Here is a 15031-nt window from a genome sequence, read left to right as displayed (position 1 = left end):
ATATTTACATTATCAAATTAGAATTTTATATTTTTAAATTCTTCAACATTTCAGGTTTTTAGTATTTAAATTTTACACATTTTTCGTCATGTCAATAAATATTTTATGACTAATTTCCCAATCCTCCCTATTCAAAATCCCCATCCCCCCATACACCAACCCCATTCCCCACCCCACCCCACCCCACCCCTATTCTCCATCCCCCATCTACCATATAATGGGAAGGTTTCTCTATACAAGTACTGTACAATATCCTTCTGTTGATAATTTTAATGTTTTACCTTTACCTACATATCTAGGTGTAATTTTGTACGTAAAATAATGATGGAGATGCTAAAATGTTTATTTTGTTAAAATATTTTAGATACAATGAACCAAGTTTGTTCTGTTCTTGTGTGTTTCATCTGGATTCGATATTGGTTTTGTTGGTGTCTGACTTTTTCATCGTCCAAAATACCTCCGAAATATGATCGGAACTATAATCGTTGAAACAAACTTTCATAGTTTTTTTTGGTTTTGTTATTATTTCAATAAAAACAAAAACAAAAAAATACCAGTTTTATATATTGTAAATTTCGATATGCTGTACACGTATTTCAAGGAGTAACCTCTCATCATCAGCATTAGAATCAAATATGTAGGAAGATCATAATCAAAATATTAGTTGTATACAAGAAGTACTCATAACCAAATATGTCGAAAGAGGAAGTAAAATCCATCACCGAGAGGTTCTGCCATATGCAATGCTAGGAATGAAGCCTTGGTGTTTTACGTGTTTTAAATTTATAATACTGCAAGACTTCATGAATAGGGTAGATACATTATGATATTATTCGGGGTCAGACAAGTCTGACTACTGGGTTTGTGAATACTCTCGGGGACCTCAGGTCCACCATCAGTGGTATCGACCCAGTGGTTCTTAAAAGAATCTGTCGTTATATTTGATGTTATGAAATCAAATGAAATATGTTCATATATCCAAAAACAAATCTAAAATGGCATGAATGTGGTATCCTCTGCAATGAAGCGTTATAAAATTGTTAACAGCCTTAGTTTGAGTTTGCCTGTACTTTTTTCTTATGTAAACATAATGATTGAGAAGATAAGATATAGGAAATCCATATGATAGATAAAAATGACTGATTAAATGGCGCGGTAAGATATATTTATCGACCTTCCTCCAGAGTAATGAAAATTCTTGGAGTCTTTTGGTAATAAAAATGAAATATAAAAACAGCGTCTCGGAATTCAGATGGTGGTTTTATAGTTCAATTTTGTCTTAACACTGTATTGAAAACACTGTTGATCATATTCCCTTGATAATATAATCAGGAAATAAGAATTGTGATAATGATTTTAGACTACAGTATTGTGTTTAATGCAATATAATGTTTATAATTCAAGTTTAAAATCTATTTTTTGTGATTTTTGTATGCCATCTAATTTTGCGTTATCCTTCTTAAAACCATAAATTTTGAATTTCAACCAAACACGTCCCTAATTTGAAATGAAACGAAGTTAAAAATTGATATGCTCACATTGAAACAGGATGTTAAAACAAATAAATTGTTTAACAATGACAAGAAACTATATATTTACCATAGGTCTCACAGACATGATGGCTATCATTAGGTTTATTATAGATATATGTAAATACATGGAAACGGACTCCCATGATTCCGCTTCGAACGTAAAATATTGGTCAAGGTTACAACTTTAAATAAAAATGATTACTGTAATCCATCATTCCGTATTTGTTCTATCAGTAAGTGTTTATTACATTCTAGAAAGTCGTTTGAGATGGACTGACCACATCAAGCTAAATAAAGATGTTTAAACGTTGCATCTGATAATTTAAGTTTGCTAGCAGTATGTATTAAACAAATTTACACAAACAAAGGAAAAGTAACACAAGCACTATGTTTATTTAATATACGAAACACTTATTTTCTTACCTTTGTTTTTTTTTTCTAGCACGATCTGTGCCATATGACGTAAGAGAAATATTAGATTGATACTTTTGGTATTCTATTGTAAATTTAAGCAGTCTCAATTTTACTTATTTTTCTGAATGAAATAAAGTAGGTATCTCTACAAATCTATACATCCAAAACATCGATACATTAAAAATAAAAAAAGTTTGATACGACTTACAGCGACTTTACCAGATTTTTATCTTCATTTGTTATGCAGAAAAACCAATCATTTGATATAAGGATTGTCATTGCAATGACATTATATTGAAACAAGCACGTTTTTGGTTTGATAATTTTTAGTTACTTCATGTTCTTTGTTGTGTATGTCTATTTTCCATGTCTGGTCTTTGTCCATGGATTACATTCTTTTTAATTTTAACCTTGGTACCCTTGATTAGTCTTTCATATAATTGATTGAGTATCCTTACAATATTATATACTGGATCTGCCATTAAGGTTTAATTTTATACCAATACTCGGAAAACATTTTATCAACCTTTATATATTGCATCGGTGTGTCTTCAGAATATTTTGTGCAAAAATTAGTCAATACGTTTCCGAAATATAAAAATAGTGTGCAATTATTCGAAGTCGACATAGCTAAAGTGATGGAAATAAAACGAATACCATATTCCTTCGGCGTTAACCATTTTTATATCAAACTGTTATTGTCTTTTTTGTACCTGTTGGTATTTATATACTAAGTATATTTTTGTTTATAGCTTCGTCATTTCATTGAATATTCCATGAACATGTTCACGTTGTTGATAAATTCCGTGTTTCTGAATTAAAGTTTTGCCAATTGTTCAAATTCGAATAAAATCACCCTTTGCCATAATTAATTCATCACATACAACACATGACTGATGATAAACTATATTGCTTTAAATTGTTCCTGCAAAATAGTAAAAAAAGCAAAAAAACAAGCTATGAGTTATATCTTTGATACATATATCACTTACTGAGGAAAATACGAAATTTCCAGTTTCAATTGTTAATAGATCTAGGCATATCCTAAATTTATTGAAGTATGTTCGGTAATTTCCTATTACTCTTCATTTCTTCACAGACTAATTGATTCGATAACAATACTCTCCTCAACATTGCTCTACAATGATCGAGATCATTATTTTGTGAGGTGCGTAAAACATAAATTTTAAATTTTCATTACAACCTCAGAAATAATACAGAGGAGAACAAATGAAGAATGTCGAACAGCTGTTAACTACAGAGGTAATAAAAACGATTTGAAGTATCAGTCTATTAATGTATTATGTAGTTATAATACGATAGTTTTGATAAACAGCCTAAACATGAGGTTTTGAATAGAATTCAAGTTAGCATAGTATGATTACTTCACTTAAACAGATACATTTATAATGCAGAAAGCTTGCATGACCAGAATGAAATAGGTTGCGGGTAAGTCAGAGCGCAAATCAATATTTTGTGTACATATGTTGAACTTTGATGAAGAAGACATAAGGGCAGTTGAGACTCTCAACAAATCACGTACTGGAATGTAAATTATGATTCTGATAGTTAGAGTGTGGAGAAATTTTCACGGCTACCGGTTATATGCGGATATAATTAGTAGTAGCACTACACTATTTGTAAGTAAACTGAAATAATGTGGAAGAATAATAGCTGCCGTATTTCTTGATATTTCTATTCTTGGAGATGATATTGTTTCGTCGGTCTTGTGGGAACCTGAAATATTAAAAAAACAACTGAATCGTGCAGAGATGAATGAAACTTGACATAGTTTAGATTAAATTGAATTCATGGGTTAAATCATTTAAAATAAAGTCAGGGAAAAACGAACAATTTTTCTTCAAACATGTATTTGTAATCATAAAAGCAATACTGCGCAATATAAACGGCTTTTAGTGGATGACAGTCCCTTTGGAATTCATACCGCATCTCAAATTTTTATAACATGTTTGAAAGTGCAAAAGCCTGATTCAAACCATCATTTTTGGAGGTACCTTGTTATTTGCACTGCAAAAGATCTAAATGTTTATTTGCATAATTTCCGTTGATTTGCCGAAAGTGTGAAAACTTTGTTTTAACACAGACAATTTAATTAATTTTTTTTCTTGGGGTTCTTTCAAAGTGTGATAACATATACACTCACCACGTTTTTCATGATTAGAGTCAGCTGAAATGAAAGGAAAAACAATCAGTACCAGTGATAACTTTTAATCACCTGTAAGATGATACAATGCCTAGGAGAGTAGATGGTAACCCATAGTTTTACTTATACGCAAAGCGTTGAGTATTAACAAAGAAAACTGTCATTCGAGATAATCTTGTTGTTAAGCAAGACGAATTTAAAGAGAAAGAACGCATTTGACAATGAAAAATATCAAATATAAAGTTGATTCTGAATTAAAAAAAACATATGATGGACACCTTTGAATACAATGTATGCATCATCACATTTTTGCAGCAATAATATGACGTTTGAATATAAACAATATTTTGTTTTTTTTATCTATATGATATCATTTTTTTTTAAATTACTTTCATCTTTGCCTTCGGAAATTGCATTTAAATTAAGAGAGATGAGCCAAGAGTGTGCAAAATGAAAATGCGTTTGGTGTAAATTTATATTAAATATATATTAAGTATTTTTTCTCCAGGAAACTTCAACTACTGTGCATTGGTGGCGTTTACAGCATCATTTCCGTTGTCTACAGCATTTGTTGATATGATACACTCAACGGATTTTTGGAATAAACACACGAGATCAACGCATGAAAATAAAGATCAGCAAATGTAAAATTCAAATTTATTCCGCCTTCCACAAAGGTGTGCGATTTCACAAATAGGGCAGATCATATTGTGACGTCAATTAAAGTTTTACAAAGTGCAAAACATTATGACGCGGTCACTTACAAAACGTGTCCGATTTATAAATATCCTATAAAACTGTTTAACTTTGTTTCAGTAATTTGTTGGAACTTCGAGGATACCAGATATCCATGATATCTTTATCATATATGTGTGTGACTAGTACAATATATGGTTCATAGTAAACATTTTTTTAGTTCTGAAATAAGTTCTAAGGGCATGAATCAACAAACATAAACAAATATTTTAAATTATTAAAACCATTATCTTTTATTCAGAAAACAGAAAGATTACAAATGTACCAGGACCTGATACAAACATTTAAAAACAGGTTTGTCTTTGCAAGTTCTTCATTATGAAACTAAACCTAGGTATAGCCTTGGGCACATGTCTTGAACATGAAAATTTTAAAGGTTGGGAAAGAATCCAAAATAGGTGTAAAATCACGTAATATTGGCTACACATATTCATAGCAAGAGAATTTATATTCATGTTTTCCCCAAATCACTTGCACTTCTAACTGAACAACCTGTAGGCGCTTACGTAATCTGCTTCTTACATCCTGATAAAATCAAATCGCTAATGTTTTATATGTTTGTTTAATGAATGGTTATTGCCCTCAGAACGCATCTCATGACTTGTTACTAGCTACATGTAAACTATTTTACATTTTCTGATTTTGCTTTCAATGAACAGTAAATATGTTATAACTTTGTCTTAAAAAAAAAATAAACAAAAAGTAGAATACAGTCACAACGTACTGGCACTTGTTGGCTAAGTCTATGTTGATCTAAACCCTAGTTAATCACTATAAAAATTACTTTAACTCGTGGATGTCAATTTTCGTGAATTAGGGAAGAAACTCAAATTCCTAGATTCTTGAATTCGTGGTTTTGAGATTTTCAGTATACACATCGATGGAAATTTCCTTTCGTTGGGAACCAAATTTCGTGGTTTAGCATATCCACTAAAACCTCGAAATTGGTATCCCGCGAACAATAGAACTTTCACAGTAGTAGCATATTTATTACAACAATGAAGTACAGGTTGAAACAATTAGTTCGTGATTTTGTGGCGTGTTATCGGACGCGTTTGTAATATTGGATATGTTGTTTTTTTCGACCGGACACGTTTGTGAGCCCTATATATATATATATATTGTATTTCAAATACGTTTTGCAGTGAATTTATACAAACATTCTATCAAAAGAAAGAAGAATGAAAATTACCATTTAAAACTATAACCTGATGACTAACGACATCTCTCCTTGAATTTCTACAGATGTATGTACCAGCATCATCCATTGTACTTTTCTCAATTTCTAATATGCTATACAAAGTCCTTGTATCTTTTTGATGGTACTCAGTTATACTGATACCATCAGCATGGCTTGCCCTAAGCTTTCGACCATTTTGGAACCAGTCCATGTAATCATGAGGCACTATAAATTCACTTGTTGCGTTACATGTAATACGTATCGGTTCCCCTTTCTCCGTAAAATTAGGTCCTGATATTTGAATAGCTGAAATATTATCAGTCGTCGTCACAAATATGTGGAATAGCAAACTTAAAAACTGAATAAGAAACTAAATATATCTTTATGTCTTTGAATTAAATAAATTCCAATTAAGAGTACAAGGGAATCAGGAAGGAAGATGGTGAAGCGATGATGGGTGTTAATAATCGGATTTCAAAACAGCAGAAAAAAATATAAAATGCATGTGTTTATATGTATGCACAAATAAGTTATCGAAAACTCAATAAATCAACAACTGCATCAAAACAAAATTAATTAAGATAGTAACTTGAACTAACTATTCCATTCTGTTAAATAGTAGATATAAAGGACAATATACTTGGGTATGAAAATTATTGTTTTGTAGAACTGAGGAGCGCGAAATTGTCATGAAGAAATAGTCAATGGAATGAGACTGGTGAGGAATATGGTTTTGCTTATTCTGTGCATTTTACATTGTAACCAAGTTAAAACATAAATGATGATAGGAATAAATGAAATTCATTCGTTCGTGTTGAAATAATAACTTTACAAACATGCCTCAATTTCATTTAATTATTCAGAAGCTCGTTACAGTTTTCTAGGTAATTGCTCATAATTTTAATAACACATGCATTAAACTATAATTAATGATCCTGACTTTAACAAACGTGTAAATTATTAACAATAAAGAGTTTTATGGTGAATCTAATAATGAATTACCTTTATCTTTCTTTACTGAAGGAAGGTCTACAAAAATCAAATTGATTAATGTTTTTTTTGTTTTTTTGTGTTTTTGCTTATAACCTTGTGTTTGAAAACAAAATAACATGTCATTTACAGGGCTATAAAAGGAGCATGAAAATCATATCAATGTTGAACAAGACTGAAGATACAACAAGTAATTTTAAATCAAATATGAATCACCGGAGAAAATTAGGCTAATAGTGATTGGTAACAATTATTGTTATCAATTACATTTTGCTATAATAGGTATTTTATGTCTTAATAAGTATTTTTAGCCAAAACCAAAACTACCATGTAGCATGAATTTTCAAATAAAACAAAATGTAACATTGTATTTGAACGTGGTTAATCTACTCTAGTCAACCGTTCAATAAAAACAAAAAAAAAACCTTTTTTCCTTAGCCCACACCAGAAAAATAGTTGTAGATATCACATGACCAACTAAAAACTGTATGTCCCACGAGAAGTTTTTGTTCCAAAATAAAGTATAATAACGCAACTCTGCTTGTTTTTTTATCTTGTTTCTGATATGCAGATTATTCAAAATCCCTTGCTGTGATCTATTATGTAACTAGGCATCAAATTGTCTTTTGAACATTACAACTAATAACCTTTTACTGTAAGTTTTATCTTCCTGAACATTTCCTCTTTCGTGCTGATTTGACAATCATATACTCCAGCATGGTCTTTGGTAACGTCTTTGATCACAAGATTCCATTGGTAACTCCTGTCTGGATGATCGATGTAATAACGGGGATCATTGGTAAAGACAAAGTCATCGATAGTCAAAGGGTGCTTCTCAGTCACCCTTTTCCACACCACCTGTTGAACAAATGAAAGGATATACATACTGTATTATATTTATGCAAACCATGTTGTATGCATACACTTTATGGTGCTATCTTTTTGGAAAAGAAAGATACTTTATTTATACAAGGTAATCCTGTAAAAATAGAAGAAAACAAACCAGCGTTTAATTAGGCAGTAGATGTTCCCATTAATACCACAAACATATCTCAATAATTTGTATATTTCTATTTAACGTGGCAATATTATAAAATCAGATGTGAGCGTGTTTTTAAAAGAGTATCGATATTTTAAATGACAGTATCACTGTCTATATGCTACATGTTGAACCAAATTTATAGAAATCAAACGATAAATACCTTTTTAGTACCCAGGTTAACGACTGAGCATGGAAGAGTAACTGTGGCACCTACATGGGCGGTAACATTCGTATTTGTACCTATGAAGGATGGTGAGACATAGGCACTCAACTGTCCACTCACTGTTACTGAAATAATTGGTTCATATATACTGTTACGTTTACTGTTTATAAGTAAGGGTTTGTATATTTCGTCCGTATGCCTTAGAAAGTATCTAATATTGTATTTTCTAATTTAAAGAAAAAAAGAAACAATCATACACAAAAAAAATAATAATAACAAAATAAAATTATAACAACCACCCACCTTTCCTCCCACAAAAAATAACAATAAATATAATAAACCAACAAGGAAATTGAACCAAAGAAAAAAATAAAACAACAACACGCAATATGATAGGCCGGTTTACGTTATCTCTGCTTTTAAAACAAAATAAAAATTGTTGTAGAAACCAGCATAAGATAGTTGTGCCCTTTAAGTTATATATCTCGTTCATTTGCATACAGGAATGCAGGAATAATCTCAGATTTATCCATAGATGTTTAGATCTGGATAAAATCAGACAATTAAAGTATTGTTTATTAACCAATCCTAAATAGCGCCATCACCTGTCAAGCGTAATTACATGGTTTAAAGAAATTCACTATTATAGAACTTCAAAAATAATGAATATGGTAAAAGCAAAGGAAACAAAAGGGTGTGAATTGAAATGGGAAAATGACGAATAACTTGACATTGCTTCGAAAATAAAATTTTGTTCCTGAAAAAAAAAAAAATAGAAAAAAATACAAATATACAAATATAAAAAAAGCACAAAATTCATCCAAAATCCAAATAGACAAAGAGTAATCAAGGGAACCAAGGTTATAGCGGTAAATATAAAGTAAATAAAATCATACATACAAAGTAACAAAAGTAAATGAGCAACTCGGACTCCACTTGGAGCATGGACCAGGTGCACCGGTAGGGTAAGTGTCCTCTGCTTTTCTAGAAACACCCACCGAGTTGCTCATTAAAAGTCAAGTCCGGGGTAGACAAACGAGAAAAGGAAAACTATGACCCGTTGAATAAATCAGTTTTCATGGTGCTGATGGATACACCATAACGATCCACGAGTTCATTATGACGACCATAAAACTTCTGTAGTGATGACTTCAATCTTGTAGCAACATAACTCTGTTCCAGAAGCCTATTTGTTAGAGTTCTAGCGCGATACAAAAAGTCTGCGTAGTTTCGGCAAGCTCTGGCATAACGTTTGAGTTGTGATATGAACACCCCACACGGAGGAGCCGAAGGGATGTTGCCACAGATGAAAGGAAAAAAGTTAACAATTCTAAATGAAAAGTCATCACGTTTGTCGTAAAGTGTGGTCAATAGTTTTCCTTTACTATCAATTTCTAAGTGTAGGTCAAGATATGAGGCTGACTTCACAGTGTCTGTAGTATCCTTTATCTCAAGTTTTTTTTGTAGATGCGATGTATCAAATCCCCGAAATTAGGATTGTTTAAAGATAAGATGTCATCTATATAGCGGAAACTGAGATTGAAGGATATAGCCAAACGATATTCTTTCTTTCTGATCAGATCAGCTATAAAGTCAGCCTCATAAGAGTGAAGGAATAGGTCAGCAAGTAAAGGAGCACAATTTGTTCCCATTGGAATGCCGACCGTTTGTTGAAAAACACATCCACCACACTGGACAAATATGTTGTCGATTAAAAATTCCAGCATTTTGTAAACATCTTCCTCAGTATATTTGGAAGATAATTTGGAATTATTTCTTACAAAGTATGAAAAATCTCTACCAAGAACTATATATTTGTATCTAGGTGTACCATCTTTTTTGGAAAGATAATTTAAAGGGAAAAAATAAACAAGTAGTTTTTATAGTTATCACAGTAGTCAAAACAAGTTTTACTTACCTGTTATTGTCAAGGTACAGAGTATTCCAAGAACTACATGTTCTATTCCAGTGTTATATTGAACACGTTTCCTCATATTTGACACTTTATTTTAATCCTACATGGTATAATTTCTTGGAAGAAATAGAGCAGCAATTACATTTTTGTATCCATGCTAAATCCATTCCAGGAGAAATCTCAAGTTGAATCTGTAAAAATGTAACTTTTCATTGTAGTCTAAATTTATTTCTTTGACACTTGCAATCAAAGCAGTAACGAACTAGTCAAAACAATATTGAAACCGTAATTGATTTCCATCGAAATAAACATTATCATCCTCTTCATTTAATAATCAATTTTGTTAACTCATATCTGTAGTTTTTCCATGATAAAAAAGAATAATTTTTACAGGTGCAGATTAGATCATTTAAGCAGTTTGTTGAACGATGCTACTGGATATATCAGGTATTTGAATACTGCTATAATAACGAAATGAGCGAAGATTGAGTTGGGCGTAAAATATTCAATACCGATTACATGAGATTTCCGACTACAACTAATGCTTGGTGAAATGTTGAATTTGAACGCAAATACTATTGTTTTTTTCTTTTAGAATATTATCAATACTTGTACAAAGAATCTGAATACATTGTGAAAGAACCTCATTTCAAACAAACATAATGTCATTAATTCGGTTAACATTCAATCTATTGTCATCATACAACTTAATACGCAGGTTTTAAGCCTATTGTGATGTTGTTATATTGAATAAGAGCTTTTATTTTCATATAAAGAACACTGCTTCCGAAACTCGCTTTTGTAAGTAAACCCTGCTAAAATTAAGAGATTGTGTCAGCGTATAGTGTATTCAGCTGAAATTCTGAAAATGAAAAAAAATATATATAATTCCATAGTTTAGAAAGAAATGCAAGGTTCTTTTGACAAAAAGACAGTTCCTTGTGTAGCATTAGGAAGATTTTCGACAGTTTTTGAAATATAGTAACTTCATGAAAGTTAGTAAAACAAATATGATATTAGATTAACTATACCTTGATATTCATAAATAGAAAATCCAAATTAATGCAAATATATTTTGTGACTTTTCCTTTTAAGAATTGATCAAATTCATCAAGAATATCAATCTACGCGAATCATATTTCGATTACGATTACGTACGATAGCAGTAATTTAGCGCAAAAGCTGGTAGCTATTCATCACATTTGACATTTAGAACCAGCTTAAAACTACAAATGATAACGTAACCTTTAAACAAGTTTTTGATATTGCTGTAGAATCTTATCACAATCTGTCAATTATGCTCAACATATTTTGCAAATTGGTTTATAATATGTTATAACCTCTGATTGTATATAATTGGTTAACTTTATTTGTTTAAGTATATGTTGTTTTCCATACAACATACATAATTACATATATTGAACACACAGACAATTGTGTGAGATTAAAATATATATTTTTCTTTATAACACGGGGTTACATCCCTGAAATGTGATGAGTCTTAAATAATATAGAGGAACAGATTTATTATTTTGAAGAAAATATAACAAAAATATTCACATAGATAATCTATGCATCTCTTTCCTAGTAAAGAAATTCATTTTGACTGGTTTAAAGAAAATATCCATTTAACGTGTAATATATTTTAAGAATAATCAAGGGAATCAAGATTCTAGCGGAAATCAAAAGAATGTAATTCAGGGACAAAGACCAGAAATGGAAAACAGACAAACGGAACAAAGAACATAAGTAACTAAAGTAATACATACAAAGTGACAAAAGTAAAATACCCCTGTTGAATACTTTAAATTTCTCTCTGCCGGCTCAACAGCTAGATTAAATATTACTTATGCTGGTGTCAATGTCGTTTTAATTTTAATTGAAGACATTTTCACAAAATAACAAACAAAAATTCCTCATCAATACATTAGTTAAACCAACGTTTAAGAATAATGTTGTAATACAAAACAATAATAAAACAAAAACATAAACATAAATGAAAAAAAAAACGAAAACAAAAACAAAAAACTTTTTAAATTTTTAAATCATTGTATTTAAAAAATGTAATTCCGCTTTAACACTTTCCTTCAACTGTGTATTTACTGCATGATAGTAGCATTAGCCAAAGGCATATAAGCAAAGCAATGCCTATTTTTTTCACTTGTGTAATGCTTGCCATTGTTGTACATATAAGCGTACCATTTCGGGTTTTTGATATAGTCATTATCATTTTTACATACATTTCAATCAGAAATTGTGTTTTTAAAAATATAATTTGATAACCCCTTATCCTTTTACCTTTCAAGTAATGTAGAAGTCTTGCCAAGCCTTTAATCGATCAAAGTAACATCATCAGGTGCTTTCTAAGACTAACATTTTACTATATCTCGCCTGTTTAATAAACTAGTGTCATTAAAGACTCTAATTAGATGGAAGAGATTAAAGGCCATTTCATCGCTGCAACAACGAGACTATTGTCACAAGATAAAACGGCAAAACAAAACAAAATTTCAATAAATCAGTCCTAATCACGCGTTAAAATGAAATGTTGTACAGCTGTAACTGTAACTAATGCTTGAAGTACGTCTCGAAACATTCATTAGGGTTATCAAATAACAATATTGTGAAAGGAAAATACCATATAGATCGAACCTCTTTTCCTAAGCAATGTTCTTTTTAATTTACAGACAAATATGTAATACCCAATATTACATATGTTATTGAATAAATGCTGTGGTTGTATAGAAAACTTTCATTAGCTGAATTTTATAAAGTATATGTATTATATTGGCAGCCTCCCATCCCCCCCCAAAAAAAAAAATAATAATAAAAAAAAAAAAATAAAATAAAATAATAATAAAAAAAACAATATTTTGTAATAGAAATATTTGATAGCACAATAATTGAAGCCCTCAACGGATTCTTTACTTTTAAAGAGTAAGAGTGAAAGTTAAATAATAGAAAAAAAAACATCAAGAAATATTTTAATATTATTGATATATGAATATTTAATTGTTTTATTTCTTTGTTGATGTATTGTCATGTATTGTCATTGATTGTCTCAATCTATAATGAATAAAGTGTTCAATAGTTAATAGTATCCGGGACATTGATATGAAGTTTCATCAATAGGATATTATTTTGGAAGTTGAATTCACGTGCTTGGTTGCTCTTTCGTTTGTTCTTTTTTCGTTTGTAAAGTAGAAGCTATCGATGCATTTTTAAAGAACGTAAACATTCTTTGATTGGGATTGGCAAATATACAAACCAGTAGGTAAACATGTGTAATGTGCATTACCTTACTTACGCTCATCTGTGACTTTGCTTCAGTATGTCATAAAAATATTGCAATTGTACTGTATTTTTTTTTAAATAGATGTGGAGCAATAAACACATTATAATAAAGAAGATACATGTATTTTGCTAATAAAAATATTGTTCAAATAATATATCGTTTGATTTACTAAGCTGCAAGTAATGGTATAGCTAAAACAGTAAAAATCATAGAAAGGAACAGAAGGATTCATCAATTGTTTTAAATGAAACCAGGAAATGTATTTGAGATATAGCTCCTTTTTCTTATTAAATACAAACATACCAATCATATCGATATTACAAATTTCAATATGCTGCACACGTGTCTCAAAGAGTAAACTCTTTTCAGCAGCATTATAATCCAATACATAGGAAGATCTAAAATCAAAATTAATTGTATACAAGAATGCTAACAAATGAATATATCGACAAAGGGAGCCAAATCCGTCACCATGAGGTTCTACCAGGTGTAATAGAAGGACCAAAATTTCTCAATACGGAGTAAAGTAGAGTGCTTCTGAATGAAATTGTTTTATTTTTATAATGTATCCAACATTGATGATGGAAACTGCATTTAGCTTATGCACTATTAACTGGAAAGAACTTTATAAACTCTCATTTGAGAGGAAGAGAGAGGTTAAGCGCGATGTAAAACCTATATTTAACCAACCATTTCGTCTTAAGTTCCTGTACCATCGCGGTACAAGCTGCTCCGGTGGTGTAATATCTATTTTGCCAGATTTATGTTGGACTTGACTTGATTATGAATCGGATTAGTGTTCGGTAATTTTGTTCTTACCCTTATTGTTTCGTGGTACTTGATTTTTTTAAGCTGTCATATTTTTCAAAGAATATAAATTCTCAAAATAACTATTTGAATTCATTAGATTTGCATAGAAGACATGTAATGATAGATACATTGGATCGTATTTTGAACAATAAAAATGTCTCTCCAGTCACATTGACCGCTTTTCGATTTCCAATAAACAAATCATTAACTTCGTAACAAATTCTAAGCACGCGACTTTTGTCTACATGTCATGTAATTATACAGGAGGTTTAACCGTGCACGTTCGTTCACACCATTAGTGGGTCAATTCGAGACGTCCGACTTTTAATAATTATTGTTCACCATAATGATAGCTTTCATAAAAGTCACGGAACTGAGAGTAATACATAACGATTACATGAGAGCTATGAGAAAAAGACAATAACATGAAAACAGTGAAAAATATATTTGCATCAGTTATACATTTGAATTTCAGTAATAAATGCTTATAAATGCGTAAATTATGGAATAAATACAAAGAAAAACACCCCTCTCTCCAAAAATACAAACAGACAGACAAAAACAAAAACAAAAACAAAACAAACAAAGAGAAAAGAGTAAAGTTATATTCGGGTGATTTGATAAATATTACAAAACATTAATTATTTGCAACAATACCGATCCCAGCAGGCACATGACGTCAAAAGGACGTCATTTTTACGTTGTTTTCTCGTCATGACGTGATACAAGCAGTATACAACGTGCTTTTATTGATGTCTAAAAGACGTTGC

At 30.7% G+C, this 15031-nt stretch overlaps 1 protein-coding gene across 2 annotated transcripts; it reads right to left on the bottom strand.

Moving 5' to 3' along the window:
* Positions 1-2836: 2836 nt before the first annotated feature.
* Positions 2837-11388, bottom strand: LOC148621535 (zwei Ig domain protein zig-8-like). Of its 2 annotated transcripts, none has more exons than XM_088576031.1 (8): positions 11188-11388; positions 10160-10347; positions 8239-8360; positions 7684-7894; positions 7049-7075; positions 6059-6352; positions 4111-4134; positions 2837-3683 (listed from the first exon to the last, which is right to left on the bottom strand). In XM_088576031.1, the coding sequence occupies exons 2-8, from the start codon at positions 10233-10235 to the stop codon at positions 3541-3543; spliced, it is 897 nt and encodes a 298-aa protein (XP_088432157.1). In that variant the 5' UTR covers positions 10236-10347; positions 11188-11388; the 3' UTR covers positions 2837-3540. The 2 variants fall into 2 exon arrangements, with proteins under 2 accessions (XP_088432157.1, XP_088432155.1); XM_088576029.1 differs by having other exon boundaries at positions 8239-8366; positions 11188-11386.
* Positions 11389-15031: the final 3643 nt, after the last annotated feature.

The sequence above is a fragment of the Perna viridis genome, chromosome 3 (assembly GCF_037379345.1).
Source record: "Perna viridis isolate PV_CMFRI_1.1 ecotype Kerala chromosome 3, ASM3737934v1, whole genome shotgun sequence".
In the NCBI taxonomy this organism is placed as follows: Eukaryota; Metazoa; Mollusca; class Bivalvia; order Mytilida; family Mytilidae; genus Perna; species Perna viridis.
This window is presented reverse-complemented; position numbering and strand designations above follow the sequence as displayed.

Bases quoted from the DNA above. Each gene is read 5' to 3' on its own strand.
- LOC148621535 (XM_088576029.1), bottom strand. From the start codon at position 10,235: ATGAGGAAACGTGTTCAATATAACACTGGAATAGAACATGTAGTTCTT. The intron at 7,076-7,683 runs GTTATTAGTTGT...TGATTTTTGTAG, and splicing joins GATAAAACTTACAGTAAAAG to ACCTTCCTTCAGTAAAGAAA. The intron at 3,684-4,110 runs GTGAGTGTATAT...TTAATATTTCAG, and splicing joins CTCTAATCATGAAAAACGTG to GTTCCCACAAGACCGACGAA.